At 40.0% G+C, this 20,925-nt stretch overlaps 5 protein-coding genes across 5 annotated transcripts in view; all 5 read right to left on the minus strand.

The window, feature by feature from the left end:
- Positions 1-20,925, minus strand: part of LOC310699314 (uncharacterized protein) — a gene marked incomplete at its 5' end in the record, with an annotated part of 338,944 nt that overhangs the window by 195,855 nt on the left and 122,164 nt on the right. The window lies entirely within an intron of this gene.
- LOC310701854 (uncharacterized protein) overlaps positions 1-20,925 on the minus strand; it is a 175,018-nt gene that overhangs the window by 15,954 nt on the left and 138,139 nt on the right. The gene's annotated exons all lie outside the window — the stretch shown is intronic.
- On the minus strand, positions 18,853-20,658 carry LOC310701973 (uncharacterized protein). The gene is made up of 2 exons (XM_083493567.1): positions 19,622-20,658; positions 18,853-19,537 (listed from the first exon to the last, which is right to left on the minus strand). The coding sequence occupies exon 1, from the start codon at positions 20,537-20,539 to the stop codon at positions 19,979-19,981; it is 561 nt and encodes a 186-aa protein (XP_083349693.1). The 5' UTR covers positions 20,540-20,658; the 3' UTR covers positions 18,853-19,537; positions 19,622-19,978.
- Positions 18,853-20,925, minus strand: part of LOC310701556 (uncharacterized protein) — a 72,679-nt gene continuing 70,606 nt past the window's right edge. Inside the window, exon 3 of the mRNA XM_083492647.1 lies at positions 18,853-19,500. The gene's annotated coding sequence lies outside the window, so the exon portion shown is untranslated. The remainder of the gene's footprint in view (positions 19,501-20,925) is intronic.
- LOC310699313 (uncharacterized protein) overlaps positions 20,857-20,925 on the minus strand; it is a gene marked incomplete at its 3' end in the record, with an annotated part of 89,747 nt that continues 89,678 nt past the window's right edge. The window contains exon 3 of the mRNA XM_083486959.1: positions 20,857-20,882. Coding sequence (XP_083343085.1) covers positions 20,857-20,882 — 26 coding nt within the window. The remainder of the gene's footprint in view (positions 20,883-20,925) is intronic.

Raw genomic sequence — 20,925 nt, forward strand, 5'->3', positions numbered from 1 at the left:
GGAATGCTGCCTGGGATGACGTGACGGTCAGCTCCCCCTGCAGCTTGCAACCGGTGCCCTCAGCATCCCTGCATTCACTCGCATTCTGGGAAACAGCTAGGACCTCCGATGCAGTCAAACTCTGGGCTGGGATGACTGGTTTGTGAGCTTTCATCAAAGTATTCCACATTCCACATGCAGTGGTGTTGCCAGCTAGCGTCTTAATTTCCTCAAGAGATACGGATAAGACTATTACATCTATCGCCTTCGAATCATCGGCTTTCCATCTCTCTGTCAGAGGAACTGGGGGGGCCTCAGATACGATATGCCACACCCGAAACTGACGCAGCAAACTTTCACACCATTTTGCCCAGGTTTCATAATTCTGCCCATGTAACTTAAGGCACTGAGCATCTCCAGAAGCTTGGAAAAACTCCATTTCCAGCTTTTTGCTTTAGCCGTGAGTCTTTATGCCTTCAAAGACTCCTTATCTTGGCAGCCCATTAATCACGAACTCTCTGGCTCGGCTCCCAGGCCAATTAAGCCTTCCGGAGTTCAAAGGCTCCGACCGAGGTAAACAGAAAAGCCTCCCTTCTTTCTTTCGCTTTTCCCCCGTACCTCTTATACGCAGTCTGTTGCAGCTTTACTCTCCTGTAGGTGCTGTGAATCTGGGCCCGAAACCTTGTTGTTGGGAAACTGCCAGGGAGATATTGTCCATCATGGCCCCAAGCCGGCTGCCGGACGTCCATCGATCTCCCGTAGACAGGCAGATCCAGCAGTTAGCGACACGAAGCCTCTGCCACATTCCAGGCTTGTGCACACTGTTTATCAGCAGATAACACAGCCAGAATGCTTTCACCGTAGAAGAGCATAATTACAGTTTATTTAGCGTTGAACAGAACAAAAAAAACCATGACTGTTCTGTGTCAGTGTCTCTGACCAACTGAGAAAACGAAAGGAAACAGCAAGCATAAACATCCTGTGAATAGAACATGCGCAGACTCTGTGACTCACAAAGCCTGCTCCCTTTTAAGGTGGAACGGAAATATCCTAACATCTTCCTCTCTCCTGCAAGTGAGGGGAACACCCTGATGCATCACTTCAATAAAGTGCACTGAAAAGGATATATCAAGAACTCTGGCCAAAAGTTTCAATGTAAGGAATAATTCCTACTCAAGAGTTGAAATGAAAAACGTGTGTATTCTGCTAAGAATAACAGTTTGAAGCTAATAGTAAGTTTTAGCACAACGTGTAGGTACGATAGTCTTAAAGTAATGGTAAGTTTGGAACAACGTTTAAATACAAAAATAATGTAGTTTCAAATATACAGTGATGTAGTACAAAGGTACATGAACAACAATTGTTTTATACAAGTCTCAATAGCAGTCAAAAAGAGTCCACATATATAAATCAGAATAAGGAATAAAGAATAAAGAATCAGATGGGGCCAAAAAGGAGTATCCGAAGTGTGAATCAGGTGTACGACTCAGTAGTGGTAACCAGGACAGGGCCCTGTTTCGGAGTACACGCCTTCTTCAGCTGGTAATATCAAAAAATATGTCAAGATGGATCAAGGTGCTTCAATCCATAGATCATAAATATAATAAATTATATATATTCTAAAGTATGTTAACACATATCATGATATTTGGTTCCATACCTCGGTTTTTTTTGACGACTATAAATCTGTTGGAAGTCTGTATCATTTAGTTCTTTTATGTTTCTTTTTCGACATGCGGCTAGAAATAAGGATTTCCAAGAGTTATTATTTTCAGTCAAATTAATTGTGAAAAACGGACATCAGTTCAGTGTTTTCTCACCTTCGAAAATTGCATCCAAGTTTTCTTGCGTTTCTCTGGCGTTTTCTATTAGGGAGTGAAATCATTGTCTTATATGTGTGTCTGTGGGGGAGGGAGGATAGGCTCTCCCTTCTTAAAGGTGTAAGCAGAAAAGGGATTTAAAGTCCAAGGCCATCTATGGTGGTTTATTAAAGAAAAGAACTGTAGTCTTGATGTTCATTCAAGCCCTTGGGGGACATCGTTTCAAACAAATGAATATATCGTGCTTCCTGTTGTAACAATAGTCTATCAATATTTCTCCTGGTATATAGATCTACTTTTGGTTTCCAAATAATAAAGAAGACAAAATCCTCTTCCGTGTGTTTTTGTTGTATATAATGTTCCACCATTGGGGCTTCTCGTATTCTGTTACGGATCCGTGATCGATGTTCATTTATGCGTAGTTTAATTGGTCTGGTGCTTTTGCCTATATATATCTTTTGGCATGGGCATATCCATGCATACACGCTATTCTTCGTGTTGCAGTTACTAAAATGTTCAATTTGAAACTTGGTTACCACTACTGAGTCGTACACCTGATTCACACTTCGGATACTCCTTTTTGGCCCCATCTGATTCTTTATTCTTTATTCCTTATTCTGATTTATATATGTGGACTCTTTTTGACTGCTATTGAGACTTGTATAAAACAATTGTTGTTCATGTACCTTTGTACTACATCACTGTATATTTGAAACTACATTATTTTTGTATTTAAACGTTGTTCCAAACTTACCATTACTTTAAGACTATCGTACCTACACGTTGTGCTAAAACTTACTATTAGCTTCAAACTGTTATTCTTAGCAGAATACACACGTTTTTCATTTCAACTCTTGAGTAGGAATTATTCCTTACATTGAAACTTTTGGCCAGAGTTCTTGATATATCCTTTTCAGTGCAGTTTCAACAAGAACTCCAATTTCTTTAACGATTACTATGGCCAAATGGGCTGAGACCTTTTCGTATTCCGCTGATGAAAAAGAGAAGATATTTGGTTCCTTACCTTCCCTTACAAATGAAACTCCTATCAAACCCAACAATGATTGGAACACTTATCTAAATATTCTAAAAAGACAAACTAGATACAACCTACACGCTAGACTCATGGCCGATTACACTAAAGTTCAGAGGATACCCAGATAAATTTAAACAATTACAAGTAGAACTTAAGAATTATTCGGATAATATAAAAGTTGAGAAACTAAGGAAGTTTGAACGCGATCGTAGGGATTACGAATCAGATCACGTTTTCTCATGGATGCAGAAATCCATTAACACTAGTATTCAACCTAGATCAACAACTGAATTCTCATCCAGTAGTGCTGAATCTTCTGAACAGAGCGACTCACAGGAACAAATTCCACATCGACAGATAAGACAACCCAGACAATTAAGACAATATGATTTACGTCCACATACCATTGATTATTCTAAACAACAGGGTTTTCCCAAGCGCCGCAATCAACAACGACGTCTTTAGTTGTAAATTTATCCAAACGCATACTAACCCATGAAGAAGAGAGAATTTTAAATCTTGGATTGGGATTTGTTCCCACACCTAAATATAATGCGTTCCAGACAAGGGTGGACATTTTCAAACTTGTACGTCTTGTTAAACTAAGATGCCACTTTGGCAATTTTCAGACTACACCATCGCCATTCCGCGTTCATTCATCATTTAACCCGCATGTAGATAATGCCCGCCTGAATGCATTTTACCAGGTTTTACTAGAAGACATTAATAAAATAGAAAAGAGAAGACCACCTCCACACAAAAGGAATTTTACCGCAAAGGACAGAGAAATCATTGCTAACCTTCAATCGGATGAGAATATTGTGATAAAACCAGCAGATAAGGGCGGAGCCATAGTCATTATGAATACTCAGGACTACACCGCAGAAGTAAATAGACAATTGCAAAATAGCAATTTTTATAAACCATTGCCCAAAGACCCTACCGACGATGTATCCAGAATAATCAGGACCACCTTATCGGAAGGCATATCGTTTGGATACCTCGATAAAAAAACAACTGAATTTCTAGTCAATAAATATCCACGTACCCCAGTATTTTATATACTTCCAAAAATTCACAAATCACTTAATGCTCCACCAGGCAGACCGATTGTTTCAGGTAATGACTCTCTTTTAGAACCCCTTTGCAAATAATATGGAACATTATTTGCATCCATTCGCCATCGACACTCCGTCTTATATTCTGGATACGAAAACATTTATTGGACACGTTGAGAACACTACCATACCTAAGGAGGCCTCCCTTGTCACCCTGGATGTTGAGGCGCTGTATACAAATGTCCCGTTACCTGAAGTCAGGTCGATTATAGAAACTCTTTTGGAATCCAGACTCACGAGAGAACCTCCAACACATTTTTTACTCAATATTCTGGACATCATTTTGGATTACAACTTTTTTCGTTATTTAAAACAGTTCTATCTGCAAATCAAAGGCGTAGCGATGGGCTCTGCCTGTGCCCCTTCTATTGCGAATATCTACATGATACACTTTGAAAAAACTTTCATCCTTCATGACAACAATCCTTTTAGATCTAAAATAATCAAATATTATCGGTTTATAGATGATTTGTTCCTCGTTATACAGGATCAAGACACAGCAACACAATTCCTCCAATGGATTAACGACCAAGATCCAAATATACGATTGTCTGGTACCATTCATGACACATCAGTTAATTTTCTGGATGTTACAGTCTTTAAAGATCATTCCCTACAACTTAAGATCCGCCCATACCATAAACCGACTGATCGAAATTCATTATTACACGCTTCATCCTTTCATGCTCCACATTTATTGAATAATCTACCGTATGGACAGTACTTAAGACTAAAAAGAAATGCATCGTCCCAACATGATTACAAAATAGCGGCCTACCAACTCACACAGTCCTTGTTACAACGAGGATACACATCACGGACTCTTGCTGCGGCTCAAGATAGAGCGGAAATGAAAAACAGGAAAGATCTTCTTGTTATAAAAACCTCGGATAAACCTAGAGAAGATCGTATTTGCACATCACTGCAATTTACACCACATACTTCTAGCATTAAGAAACTCATATATAAACATTGGCATTTGTTATCCAACATCCCAGGATGTCAAAAACCACCCATAATTGGCTTAAAAAAAACCAAATCACTGAGGAATTATTTGGTGAAATCGGACCAACTTACATACCCGGAAGCATCAACTAAAGGCCATTACAAATGTGGTAGCTGCAATGTATGTAAATACGCACTACAAGTAAAGGAGTTCACCAACATACGGACTGGCTTCAAGTTTCAAATTGAACATTTTAGTAACTGCAACACGAAGAATAGCGTGTATGCATGGATATGCCCATGCCAAAAGATATATATAGGCAAAAGCACCAGACCAATTAAACTACGCATAAATGAACATCGATCACGGATCCGTAACAGAATACGAGAAGCCCCAATGGTGGAACATTATATACAACAAAAACACACGGAAGAGGATTTTGTCTTCTTTATTATTTGGAAACCAAAAGTAGATCTATATACCAGGAGAAATATTGATAGACTATTGTTACAACAAGAAGCACGATATATTCATTTGTTTGAAACGATGTCCCCCAAGGGCTTGAATGAACATCAAGACTACAGTTCTTTTCTTTAATAAACCACCATAGATGGCCTTGGACTTTAAATCCCTTTTCTGCTTACACCTTTAAGAAGGGAGAGCCTATCCTCCCTCCCCCACAGACACACATATAAGACAATGATTTCACTCCCTAATAGAAAACGCCAGAGAAACGCAAGAAAACTTGGATGCAATTTTCGAAGGTGAGAAAACACTGAACTGATGTCCGTTTTTCACAATTAATTTGACTGAAAATAATAACTCTTGGAAATCCTTATTTCTAGCCGCATGTCGAAAAAGAAACATAAAAGAACTAAATGATACAGACTTCCAACAGATTTATAGTCGTCAAAAAAAACCGAGGTATGGAACCAAATATCATGATATGTGTTAACATACTTTAGAATATATATAATTTATTATATTTATGATCTATGGATTGAAGCACCTTGATCCATCTTGACATATTTTTTGATATTACCAGCTGAAGAAGGCGTGTACTCCGAAACAGGGCCCTGTCCTGGTTACCACTACTGAGTCGTACACCTGATTCACACTTCGGATACTCCTTTTTGGCCCCATCTGATTCTTTATTCTTTATTCCTTATTCTGATTTATATATGTGGACTCTTTTTGACTGCTATTGAGACTTGTATAAAACAATTGTTGTTCATGTACCTTTGTACTACATCACTGTATATTTGAAACTACATTATTTTTGTATTTAAACGTTGTTCCAAACTTACCATTACTTTAAGACTATCGTACCTACACGTTGTGCTAAAACTTACTATTAGCTTCAAACTGTTATTCTTAGCAGAATACACACGTTTTTCATTTCAACTCTTGAGTAGGAATTATTCCTTACATTGAAACTTTTGGCCAGAGTTCTTGATATATCCTTTTCAGTGCAGTTTCAACAAGAACTCCAATTTCTTTAACGATTACTATGGCCAAATGGGCTGAGACCTTTTCGTATTCCGCTGATGAAAAAGAGAAGATATTTGGTTCCTTACCTTCCCTTACAAATGAAACTCCTATCAAACCCAACAATGATTGGAACACTTATCTAAATATTCTAAAAAGACAAACTAGATACAACCTACACGCTAGACTCATGGCCGATTACACTAAAGTTCAGAGGATACCCAGATAAATTTAAACAATTACAAGTAGAACTTAAGAATTATTCGGATAATATAAAAGTTGAGAAACTAAGGAAGTTTGAACGCGATCGTAGGGATTACGAATCAGATCACGTTTTCTCATGGATGCAGAAATCCATTAACACTAGTATTCAACCTAGATCAACAACTGAATTCTCATCCAGTAGTGCTGAATCTTCTGAACAGAGCGACTCACAGGAACAAATTCCACATCGACAGATAAGACAACCCAGACAATTAAGACAATATGATTTACGTCCACATACCATTGATTATTCTAAACAACAGGGTTTTCCCAAGCGCCGCAATCAACAACGACGTCTTTAGTTGTAAATTTATCCAAACGCATACTAACCCATGAAGAAGAGAGAATTTTAAATCTTGGATTGGGATTTGTTCCCACACCTAAATATAATGCGTTCCAGACAAGGGTGGACATTTTCAAACTTGTACGTCTTGTTAAACTAAGATGCCACTTTGGCAATTTTCAGACTACACCATCGCCATTCCGCGTTCATTCATCATTTAACCCGCATGTAGATAATGCCCGCCTGAATGCATTTTACCAGGTTTTACTAGAAGACATTAATAAAATAGAAAAGAGAAGACCACCTCCACACAAAAGGAATTTTACCGCAAAGGACAGAGAAATCATTGCTAACCTTCAATCGGATGAGAATATTGTGATAAAACCAGCAGATAAGGGCGGAGCCATAGTCATTATGAATACTCAGGACTACACCGCAGAAGTAAATAGACAATTGCAAAATAGCAATTTTTATAAACCATTGCCCAAAGACCCTACCGACGATGTATCCAGAATAATCAGGACCACCTTATCGGAAGGCATATCGTTTGGATACCTCGATAAAAAAACAACTGAATTTCTAGTCAATAAATATCCACGTACCCCAGTATTTTATATACTTCCAAAAATTCACAAATCACTTAATGCTCCACCAGGCAGACCGATTGTTTCAGGTAATGACTCTCTTTTAGAACCCCTTTGTCAGTATATGGAACATTATTTGCATCCATTCGCCATCGACACTCCGTCTTATATTCTGGATACGAAAACATTTATTGGACACGTTGAGAACACTACCATACCTAAGGAGGCCTCCCTTGTCACCCTGGATGTTGAGGCGCTGTATACAAATGTCCCGTTACCTGAAGTCAGGTCGATTATAGAAACTCTTTTGGAATCCAGACTCACGAGAGAACCTCCAACACATTTTTTACTCAATATTCTGGACATCATTTTGGATTACAACTTTTTTCGTTATTTAAAACAGTTCTATCTGCAAATCAAAGGCGTAGCGATGGGCTCTGCCTGTGCCCCTTCTATTGCGAATATCTACATGATACACTTTGAAAAAACTTTCATCCTTCATGACAACAATCCTTTTAGATCTAAAATAATCAAATATTATCGGTTTATAGATGATTTGTTCCTCGTTATACAGGATCAAGACACAGCAACACAATTCCTCCAATGGATTAACGACCAAGATCCAAATATACGATTGTCTGGTACCATTCATGACACATCAGTTAATTTTCTGGATGTTACAGTCTTTAAAGATCATTCCCTACAACTTAAGATCCGCCCATACCATAAACCGACTGATCGAAATTCATTATTACACGCTTCATCCTTTCATGCTCCACATTTATTGAATAATCTACCGTATGGACAGTACTTAAGACTAAAAAGAAATGCATCGTCCCAACATGATTACAAAATAGTGGCCTACCAACTCACACAGTCCTTGTTACAACGAGGATACACATCACGGACTCTTGCTGCGGCTCAAGATAGAGCGGAAATGAAAAACAGGAAAGATCTTCTTGTTATAAAAACCTCGGATAAACCTAGAGAAGATCGTATTTGCACATCACTGCAATTTACACCACATACTTCTAGCATTAAGAAACTCATATATAAACATTGGCATTTGTTATCCAACATCCCAGGATGTCAAAAACCACCCATAATTGGCTTAAAAAAAACCAAATCACTGAGGAATTATTTGGTGAAATCGGACCAACTTACATACCCGGAAGCATCAACTAAAGGCCATTACAAATGTGGTAGCTGCAATGTATGTAAATACGCACTACAAGTAAAGGAGTTCACCAACATACGGACTGGCTTCAAGTTTCAAATTGAACATTTTAGTAACTGCAACACGAAGAATAGCGTGTATGCATGGATATGCCCATGCCAAAAGATATATATAGGCAAAAGCACCAGACCAATTAAACTACGCATAAATGAACATCGATCACGGATCCGTAACAGAATACAAGAAGCCCCAATGGTGGAACATTATATACAACAAAAACACACGGAAGAGGATTTTGTCTTCTTTATTATTTGGAAACCAAAAGTAGATCTATATACCAGGAGAAATATTGATAGACTATTGTTACAACAAGAAGCACGATATATTCATTTGTTTGAAACGATGTCCCCCAAGGGCTTGAATGAACATCAAGACTACAGTTCTTTTCTTTAATAAACCACCATAGATGGCCTTGGACTTTAAATCCCTTTTCTGCTTACACCTTTAAGAAGGGAGAGCCTATCCTCCCTCCCCCACAGACACACATATAAGACAATGATTTCACTCCCTAATAGAAAACGCCAGAGAAACGCAAGAAAACTTGGATGCAATTTTCGAAGGTGAGAAAACACTGAACTGATGTCCGTTTTTCACAATTAATTTGACTGAAAATAATAACTCTTGGAAATCCTTATTTCTAGCCGCATGTCGAAAAAGAAACATAAAAGAACTAAATGATACAGACTTCCAACAGATTTATAGTCGTCAAAAAAAACCGAGGTATGGAACCAAATATCATGATATGTGTTAACATACTTTAGAATATATATAATTTATTATATTTATGATCTATGGATTGAAGCACCTTGATCCATCTTGACATATTTTTTGATATTACCAGCTGAAGAAGGCGTGTACTCCGAAACAGGGCCCTGTCCTGGTTACCACTACTGAGTCGTACACCTGATTCACACTTCGGATACTCCTTTTTGGCCCCATCTGATTCTTTATTCTTTATTCCTTATTCTGATTTATATATGTGGACTCTTTTTGACTGCTATTGAGACTTGTATAAAACAATTGTTGTTCATGTACCTTTGTACTACATCACTGTATATTTGAAACTACATTATTTTTGTATTTAAACGTTGTTCCAAACTTACCATTACTTTAAGACTATCGTACCTACACGTTGTGCTAAAACTTACTATTAGCTTCAAACTGTTATTCTTAGCAGAATACACACGTTTTTCATTTCAACTCTTGAGTAGGAATTATTCCTTACATTGAAACTTTCGGCCAGAGTTCTTGATATATCCTTTTCAGTGCAGTCACTTCAATAAAGGCCAAGCCTACAGGCTGCTGTTTTGCTCCAAGTTATCCTGGTTGGTGTCTTTGTTTTGTCCAAGGGAGCCCTCGGATTTTTCCGGTAACAGTTTTGGCGACCATGCTCAGGGACACTTGGTTCTCCTGCAAAGGTGAGGAGGGAGATAGAGGGGATCGGGCGCAACCTTAGCCCAGGGATCCTTCTTCCTCTCCCTGCCTCCTCTTTGCGGGCGGTAATCAATCGTCACCAAAAGCCCAACCAGGGGGAGCAAAGGCGAGGTCAAGCCGGCTAATGGGAAAGGATCCCGGGATCCGCGGGGGACATCTTCGAACGTGAGTATGGTTTGAAGTAAATACATTGGGAGGGGGGTGGGAAAGTAACGTCCCCACGACAGCTAGACTTTCTTTCTTTCATTTCTGACGTTACCCTTTGGAGTCGGCTGGGAACGTTTTCAACTCTCCTCTTTTCTCCCCCGATTTTCCCTTTCGGAAAGTGACCAGGAAATCGCGGAACTTTTCTGTCAGACGTTACCTCTCGGAGTCGTCTAGGGATGTCTAAAACTTTTCCTTTTCTCCCCCGTTTTCCATCTTGGAATTGAGTCCGGGAAAGCGTGGCTCTTTTACTGTTTCTCTGACGTCTTCCCTCGGAGTCGTCCGGTGGCATCTTTTCAAAAGTATTTTAACGCAAGGTCATTTGCTTCCTTTCAAACCTTGGTTGTTTTCTCGGACCCCGATCTGGCACTGCATTGCGCAGGCGTTCAGTAGGGCACTCCAAACTTAGTCTCAAAGGCTAGGCAGGAGGCTGTCGTGGATGGTAGAGGGGGAAATTGGGGCCCCACACTAGGATTAGTCTTGTAAACAGCGCTGAGGTAAAGGAATTCCGTGCAGAGAGACCCGTGGTTTGAGTTTCCGGGCAGAGGGACCCGTGGTTTGAGTTTCTGGGCAGAGGGACCCGTGGTTTGTTTCAGGTTCAGGTTTGAGATTTCCAGAAATTAATTCGTGGTTTATAGATAAGTAGGAATTGTGTTAGTCAAGGGTACTTTGAGTACTGAAAGGATCTTTTATCTGTCCCCCCTTTCTTTCCCATTGCCCCTCCTCCCTTGTGTGTGTGTTTCCACTCTTTCTGTCTTTAGCGTATTTCGTTAACGGGGGGGGGGGGAAGGCTCAATAATAACATATGAGAGAATGGGAGCTCACTAAACACCCTAGCTGGACTCCTCCTGGCAACAAAGCTTCCATGAAGCCTTTTTGCCCCAGAGAGGATTCTAATATGCCCCTCCACCTTGCCATCTCCAATTGGGAAAAAATAAAATAAAGGGGCAAAATGGTCTTTCAAGTACAAAGTACGAGACCGTTGTAACTTTTAGTGCGTGGCTTAGGCTCACCACCTGGAACCCAGGGCAGAGCGGCCACCTCAGGGATCCTTCAACAAAATCAGGGTGTGAACCCTTAGGGAGAGCTGAACACATCAAATTTGTGTTGTTAAACTATAACCTAAAGCTAGAACATGAAACCGTAAACTTAATGGTGCTCAGAAGGCAGTAGATATAATAACAGCCCAGCCTGAGAGCCCACGCATTAGAGATCTTAGTTTCTCTGAACAAAGAATAATAAATAAATAAGGAAAATGAATAAGAGATGTACTCAAAGATTTAGAAATATTTCAAGGGTTTGTATTTACATTGGCCTCGGCATCCACAGACTGTTCTTAAATGCACATAGTTTTTAAATTGCAAGCTTGCTTCAAAAATTTTAAATCTAAGGAAGCCATGTTGGGCCTTATCAATCTTAAACAAGACAAAATGGAGAATGAAGTGTGCAAATGTTTGTTATTTGAGAGGCTCTAAAAGAGAGTTTTCCTCCCAAGTGGTAAAATCCTGTATACGTGCTACTTGTGTTCTGAAAGGAGGATTACCCCACCTCCTTCCTCTAGTTTAAGTGAGGAGGGTGATTTTAAGTCTAATGGTAAATGATGTTTTGTTGTAACTTTTGAGTTTGTGAGTACACCTGTGTTCCAGTCTATTTTGGAATGTGAAGTTAACCTAATGTTTCTGCTGCAAAAGCCTAGTTGAGCACAATTGCTCTCTCAAGCTAAAATGCAGTGTATGTATTTCATTAAGCATATGCCTATGAAAGTATGGTGTTCCTTCTAAGAAAAATATGTGAGTCCAGTTTTAACTTTGATTTGGTTGGACAGAAGAGTTATTGTAAGGCTCCTGATATCAGTCTCTATAAGACTTCCTGGCCTCTTTTCTCAGAAAATGCCCCCCCCCCGTTTCATTCTATCTGTTTCAGTTTTTTTCTCCCTTCTTACTTCTGTGCCAGGTAAATTTACTCCCGAGTAAGCTTCCTTTAAAGGAAACCGCAAAGAGGGGGGAGCAATCTTTCCCAAGGTACCCTGCATCTCACTTTCCTATTCACTTTTGTGTTCCCTTTAAATCAAATCTATAGCTGTTTTAACTATGCTTAATAAAAGATCCTCTCCCTATCTTAGAAAAAAACTGTTCACTTCAATCTTCCTTTAAATATCATTTCACTAGGAACTTGCATTCTTTAGTCTAAGGAAGCAAACTCACTCAAACTATCTCAAGATCTGCTAAAAGGGTTCTGTGTAAAGTTGGGTACTTTTATTTTCCTCTTCCTTAGTACATGATAGGAGCATAGATGTTTCCTTTCCCAGTTGTAAATCTGTACTTAAATGTGTATGTCTCTTTGATAGTACAAATCTTGCTGTGAACCCTATATTTTGGAGGATTGGACTAGATGACCCCAGGGTCTCTTTCAACTCTCCCAATTTGTGGCTGTGTGGAAGGAACATGTGTCTGCAAGCCTTGGAGGGTAATTCTTAAATTCTGGTGTGGTGATGGAGTTGAAATTCAGCCTAGCTTTGCTCTTTAGTTTTAAAAGGTGAGAGGTGAAGCTGGGATGTTTTGAAGCACAACTGGTAATATCAAGCATTTGAGTGATTACAGTGTTTATCATTAAAACTATGAATTCTGACTCTCTGGCCATTTTTTCCCATATATAAGGGCGTGGCATTGTTCCGCGAATAGCCAGAGGGATATTAGCCCTTTCCTGTACATAAAGGAAGCAGTCCCTTTTGCTTGGGCTACAATTGCTAACTTTATTGAATACTTTAATTGCTCAGTTTCTCTTTTTTGTTTAAAAAATCTAACCCTATTTTTAAAATCTACTCCATACCCTTCCCTTCCCTTATTCAAATGGTAATTTAGCCAAAGGATGCAACATTTTCAATAGTATAAAAGGTTTGCTGAGACATGAACTCTGCACATACACAGAGGCTAGATCAGTCAAAAGAGAAAGAGAGAAAGAGAGAGAGAGGAAAGGGGGGAACTGTAGGGTGGAGAGAGGAGGTTTTGAGAGCTTCACCTGCAGGGAGAAACTTATCCAAATTTCCTTATGTAAAAAAACTTGGAACCATTGAGGGAAATCACCCTTAATGTGTCTTTGCTCCAGGGGCTACGTAAGACAAAAGGGTTAAAAAAAAACTAGCCCATCAAAAGTCAAGAGCTTTCCAGGTTCCAAATCTTAACGTGCCAAATTCTTTTCACAGGTAAATATCAAAGCATTCCCCCCCCCAATGGGAATTTTAGGAACAGCATTTCCTGACAGGCTTCTCACATTAAATAATTTCCCCTTTTAACAGGATATGTGAACCCCGATAACAAAGTGTTTGTCCCTTCCCCCCCCTCCCACAGCAACTTTCTTTCTGTTCTGTGAAACAAGTCTGAATTCCTGCTATATTAGTGACTTCCATCTCTTTGTGGCTTTGACACTTTTTAAGTTACAAATAATCTGTTTTCATTTATTTAATCCGTTTTTCCATGATGTCTATGAAGTTAATCGAAGCACAACCAAACATTGTTTGTGGAATGGTACTTGTTTACCTTTGGCCTGAGCATCTCTTATTAATTCTGTCATTTTGGCTAGTGCAAGGTACTTGCACAACTTTAAATTGCCATTCATTTTTTTCTTGGTATTAAGTCATTTCCCAGTATTTTGCTATTAACATTCTAGCCGATGTTGTCACATCAAGAAACACTCTTTTATTTTCATTGTTACTTCAGATTTCTTAAAATGGTGCGTCAGACACCAAAGTTTTCAAAGTGGCCACAGCAATTTCTTTCAAAGGGGAAGTGGGGCTGACAAAGGGGGGTGGAGTTGAATTGCAAGGACATCTTCTCACTTTGAACCTCAAGACTGTGCTCCAGGATTCAAAAGATGCATACATAAATATCCCAATTGTCTCAAGATATGCAACTGATATTTAATTAGTTTGTTTTGTATTATGTGTTATTACGTAGGAATGTTGAAATGTGTCTGACAGTGTGTTATTTCCACAAATGGGGGGGGGGGCTATTTTGGGGGCTATTTTTCTGTGTTTTATGTTTAATGTCTTATTCCTTACAACCCAGTGGAGGATTCTCATACATTTTATGCCTTTTAACAGACCAGGCTATTATGTAGTCCAATGTTTAGAATTAGATAAATTTATAACTACATTTCGTTGTTCCACCTGGCACTCTGCCAACTTCCCTACCCATTTTAAAATGTGCTAAAACTCACTTAACCAAAGAGAAGCTGATAAGATACATGAAGGTGCATATGCTTTGGTTTAGCAGGAATAATCCCTTATAGAGTTAAATTGACTTATTTGGACAAGTGCCCTATTAACAGATTGGTTTGAAAAGTTGAGAACCATGGGGCAAGAAAAATTCAAATTGGACTCAGTTTGAATTGGGCAAGTGTATCCAGGCTGCAATTAGCTTTTTGGTCCTTAATGTGCAAGTGAGCAACTTCCCATGACTGCAAGACCAAAGCCTATAATAATAAAATCCCATAGAATGGCCAAGGCAAAGACATTTCTCTCATGAAGTGCCCAAACCTGTGACAGCTGTGGTGAGTGCCAGGCAACATGGTTGATATGAAAGCCCTAAGTGGATTCACCAGGGATTGCCACTCCTGTGACACCAGGCCGGTGTGAGACCACAGAAGAGCTACCTTTACACCTGAGAACACAAAAAATGGCGGGGGACAAAGCAAATTGCATTTTTCAGTCATTAGTGGACCTTCCTGCTAAATGTAAAGCATACGCCACTATTGAGAAAATATTTCTTCCAAGGTACTAGAATGCCACAAGTAACTGAGCAACAAAATATTAATTTTACATGATATCCTATGTCCAACTATGTGCACTGTTACACCATTATATTTCTATGCAAATATCCTTAAAGTAGCATGATATCCAAGTCCCTTTCAGGTTCACATGGACACACACATCTGGGACGGAGAATAGCAGGTTAATATTTACCACCTTAAATTGTGCGGAGAAAAGGATTGCAAAGTAGCCACCTTTGCAATCTTATCTCCGAACGGGGGAACTGTAACAGGACCCCCCCCCCACCCCAATCATTCTGTTTGTACAAACTTCACACACACTCACACACTGCATACACCACATTTGTTATAAATTCATAGAAAATCAACCATACATCGGATTCCACTGTTCCATTTTTATTTTACTCCATATGACAAGAACTATCAAAGGGGGGTGGCTTAGTCCTGGTCAGCCATAATCCCTTCACCATCTCAGCACATCCACAGGAGCCCTGCCCAGTTGCTATGCCAACCCTGATGATCCCAGACAGAAGACCATCAAGATCACAAAGAACTTGCATATGGGAGTGGATTCAGCATGGACTGAAACAAAGGACAATGATCAGATCTTCCCTCTGGGGGCAGGAAACTGCCAACTCCCCTTTGTCTCCTGGAAGTGACTCATGGGAGGGGGAAAGGAGGAACCAGCCAGGTGACAGGACATTCAGGTTACCACCACCAACTCCTCCCTCAACCCCTCCTTTCTGTAATGTATGCATGATGTTTCTGGGGGTGGGCTTGACCTAGAGGAGGGGAATTTCAAAAGTTTTTATAAGACCTAGCACACTATTTTTCTGGGTCTTTTCCTCTCTCCTGCAAGTGAGGGGAACACCCTGATGCATCAGCTCAATAAAGGCCAAGCCTACAGGCTGCTGTTTTGCTCCAAGTTATCCTGGTTGGTGTCTTTGTTTTGTCCAAGGGAGCCCTTGGATTTTTCCGGTAACACCACCAAGGCCCCAAAATCAGCTGGCTCTCAGCACATCATCACTCACCCCAGCACTCCAGATTCTCCCCCTCCCTATTTAACATTATATTATATCTGCTATTATACTTGTGAGACATGACCTTCATTTCTTTAAAGACCTGTCTATACAACTTTATATACAAATACCAGAACTTCACATGCACTCCATGCATTTAAGACTGATTTCCCATTATCTGAGTTCATTGATGGGAAGGAAAGTGAACTCTGAGAGAAATACGTCAAATACTCCATACATCTAAATGTTTTCTTCTCCCCTTTGAGAATCTGTAGAGGTTTCTTAAGCATCCCATTCTAACTGATGCACCACTCTGGGACTGTCGCATCAGAGTTCAGTCGCATCAGAGTTGTCGCATCAGAGTTCAGTCGCCTGCCATGCGCCCTCCACAGCAGATCAGGTGCTGTGGTAAACTGGTCCCCAACCATTTGCCCCTCCCTCACCTGTCTTTGCTCTCCGGCCAGACCAGGCTTCTGGAGCAAGGCTGGCAGACCCTTTTACCTTTTCAGAAACAGGACGAAACAGAACTGGTAAGGCTCCCTTGTCCCAGGGTTACCTTAAGCCACAGCTCAAGGGAGACGGCTGTGTTTCTTCGTTACCGGTTAACCCCAAACTACAAGTTGCTTCCACAAGCTTGCAGGTAGAAATTCTTTAGTAAGGCACAACCAAGAAGCTAGGCATTGGATTTAGCTATTTTCCCGGATAGGCACACACAATACAAGTGAAAGTTTCTTGCTTAAAATTTATTTTAAAACATAAAGAACATGCTAAAAAGCAGGCACATCTTTTGGTAGATTACAAGTAAAGAGAAAATAAAAACGTTGCAAAATATAGCTAGCTAATACTCACTTCTACACTCTAAGGCAAAGATAGGAGAGTTCAGAGTCCTTCAGAAATCCGCGTTCAGAGGTCTTAGGAAATCTTCATCACAAAAGACCGGTGCTTAGGTGGAACATCAGCAGCCGGGCGATTTTGTGGATTGCAGAGCGCGCCTTCCCAGCCATTCTCAAGATCTTTTATCCCTAATTTGCACGTGGAATCAGATCCCCCAGGACAATCACCACTCTTGGTTACATTTGAATTCTCCAATGACCAGCTTGTGGGTTAATAATTTTAACTTCTGACAGCTGGGCCAATTAAGACTCCAGAGCCTAGATCAAAGTTGTTTCCTCCCTTTCTTGGAGCTTATGCAAATGCACCTCCTTTGGGCAATTAACAGGGAGATAACATCACCGGCTGGATATACATAACTTCCCTCACAGGTGTCAACCCTTCACATTATCCAGAGAATTCCTCTTCCATAGTAAACCTTTCACGCCCTTGGAGCCAACGGGTCTACGGGTTAAAGCAACAGGACCTAGTTCCCATAATTCTTGCTGGTTTCCCACAAGGCCTCACTCTCCGCTTGGCCAAAGTACTAACTTTACTACAGGTGCCCTGGAGGTGGGAGAGAGAGTGTGGGTATAGCCCCCCCATAAGGCTCTGGGGTTACTGGAACATCGGAGCACTCTGCCTAAAGTGGAAAGCTATAAAAATGTTGGGTGTTAACAAGAACTTGACTATGGGCCAGACGAGGAAGACACCCTCAACCAAAGTAGAGAAGGAGAAACAAGAGGAGAAAGAAAGAAAAAAATGACTTGATGGAGATTCTTGCTTTCAGAGTGAAATCAGCTTATGCAAAAGCAAATAAACTACCAGTTTGATTGATTTTATGAAACTCAAGATCAAGAACTCCAAACACACTACCAGAAAAACTGATTACAATGCTCAAAATTGCTGAAGAAAAGAACCAGCTATAAGTTTCTGGCTGATGCGCTCAAGAAGAATTCAATTCCCTTTAGTTGAGAATTCCTGGAAGGGAATTTTTTTATGTACATAGGGAAGAAACAAAGATGGCAAGGGCCAATAAAAACAGAGGCATTCTAGAGGAAATATATTTTAAAAAAGAGCTGGGAGACGAGCTGGAGGAGGGAGATAGCTGATAAGGGGAAAGGGGACTTAAAACTGTTTAAAGGATTCAATGATGGATTTAAAATTGTTTTCATTGAATGTGAATGGTTTGAACAACAAAACCAAATGAAATAAAATTACACATATTTTCACAAGGAAACAACAACAAAAATGATTATTGGTAAATAAAGGACTAGGACAGGAATTCAGATAAAACAAAGAAAAGAGGGGTGGTACTATATATGAATTCCAAACTGGACTCTAAACAGATCTTTAGAGGTGAAGAATTATTGCAGTGAAAGTGATGGTGAAGGAGAAAAAAATATTATTGGTAGGAGCTGACGCACCTAATGAGGAAAAAGAAAGATTTCTTCCAACTATTGGATGAAAGTATGTCTGAGGTTTATGTTGGAAATATAATTATTATGGGCGATTTTAATGGAGTAGTATCACTGGACTAAGACAGAACACTGCAGAAAGGTATCTCAAAAGAAGGCAAAATACCAAATACTTTTTTTGTAATTAATTATGTAATTAGGAAGAATTTATAAAGAGCTTGGGAAATGTATAAGGATTTGTTGGAAAAGAAAACATCTTTGTGGCTTTCAGCCAACCAGATGAATTATAACTAGGGAGAAAATTACTTTACTTAGGGTGATGCTCCTGAAGAAACCATTTCTTTTAGGGATAACTGGGTTAAATGTTCCATGAAGACAGATGAACGACAGCAGCAAAAGTACTTTATGCACAAAAATGGCAAAATCAAGAGATAGCTACACTTGATCAAGAGAGCGGCAGTTAAAAGTGATGGAATATGTCAAATTGGCAAATTTAACTATGAAAATAAGAGATCAAGACAGACATTAAGGAGGAGTAGAAACCTTTTGTTGAATATTTAAAGAATTTTTATAAACATGTACAAACACAAGTAGGAGCTGAATGGAAAACAACAGTTGAAAACTTGCTGGAGAAGAGTGTGGAAAAGGTAAGGTGTAAATATCTGAAATATGCAGCAATTTAAAAATTCTATGGGGAAACCATGGAGAGGAAGTCAAGTATGAAATAAATGTGTATCTGGAAAGTATGTAGCAATTTGTAAATAAATTCCATATAAAAACAAATTGCATATAAAATTATATACATATAAGGTAATAGAAGAACTTCCCACACTCCTTCCATTCAAATCATTTCTGCTTTTTCAGTTTGTTGGTAGATTGCTGGGTTTCAACTCTTAAAGCTTCTCCTCCTTGTGAGTCCATTGATGTTTTGTAAGAACATCAGGATTGAATAGCTATCTACACTCCATATAAGTAAGTGGTTTTCGCTCTGTGAGTTCAATGGTGTTTGCTAAGGTGTCCACTTCTATTGAAGCTCTTTCCAAACTCCATGCATTTAAATGGTTACTCCCCTGTGTGAGTCCGTTGATGCTTTCTAAGCGTTCCACTCTCAGCGAAGCTCTTTCCACACTCCATGCATTTAAATGGTTTCTCACCTGTGAGTGCGTTAATGAATTCTAAGGTTTCCACTAGTAGTGAAGCTCTTTCCATATTCCATGCATTTAAATGGTTTCTCCCCTGTGTGACTCCGTTGATGAATTCTAAGGTGTCCACTCTGACTGAAGCTTTCCACACTACATGCATTTAGAATCATAGAATCATAGAGTTGGAAGAGACCACAAGGGCCATCGAGTCCAACCCCCTGCCAAGCAGGAAACACCATCAGAGCACTCCTGACATATGGTTGTCAAGCCTCTGCTTAAAGACATCCAAAGAAGGAGACTCCACCACACTCCTTGGCAGCAAATTCCACTGTCAAACAGCTCTTACTGTCAGGAAGTTCTTCCTAATGTTTAGGTGGAATCTTCTTTCTTGTAGTTTGGCTCCATTGCTCCGTGTCCACTTCTCTGGAGCAGCAGAAATGGTTTCTCCCCTGTGTGACTCCGTTGATGAATTCTAAGGTGTCCACTCCCACTGAAGCTCTTTCCACACTCCATGCATTTAAATGGTTTCTCCCCTGTGTGACTCCGTTGATGAATTCTAAGGTGCCCACTCTGACTGAAGCTCTTTCCACACTCCATGCACTTAAATGGTTTCTCCCCTGTGTGACTCCGTTGATGAATTCTAAGGTGCCCACTCTGACTGAAGCTCTTTCCACACTCCATGCATTTAAATGGTTTGTCCCCCGTGTGACTCCGTTGATGAATTCTAAGATTTCCACTCTCAGTGAAGCTCTTTCCACACTCCATGCATTTAAATGGCTTCTCCCCCGTGTGACTCCGTTGATGAATTCTAAGGTGTCCACTCTGACTGAAGCTTTCCACACTACATGCATTTAGAATCATAGAATCATAGAGTTGGAAGAGACCACAAGGGCCATCGAGTCCAACCCCCTGCCAAGCAGGAAACACCATCAGAGCGCTCCTGACATATGGTTGTCAAGCCTCTGCTTAAAGACCTCCAAAGTAGGAGACTCCACCACACTCCTTGGCAGCAAATTCCACTGTCAAACAGCTCTTACTGTCAGGAAGTTCTTCCTAATGTTTAAGTGGAATCTTCTTTCTTGTAGTTTGGATCCATTGCTCCGTGTCCGCTTCTCTGGAGCAGCAGAAATGGTTTCTCCGCTGTGTGACTCCGTTGATGAATTCTAAGGTGTCCACTCCCACTGAAGCTCTTTCCACACTCCATGCATTTAAATGGTTTCTCCCCTGTGTGACTCCGTTGATGAATTCTAAGGTGCCCACTCTGACTGAAGCTCTTTCCACACTCCATGCACTTAAATGGTTTCTCCCCTGTGTGA

The sequence above is a fragment of the Podarcis liolepis genome (assembly GCF_965112155.1).
Source record: "Podarcis liolepis genome assembly, chromosome: 2".
Taxonomy (NCBI): domain Eukaryota; kingdom Metazoa; phylum Chordata; class Lepidosauria; order Squamata; family Lacertidae; genus Podarcis; species Podarcis liolepis.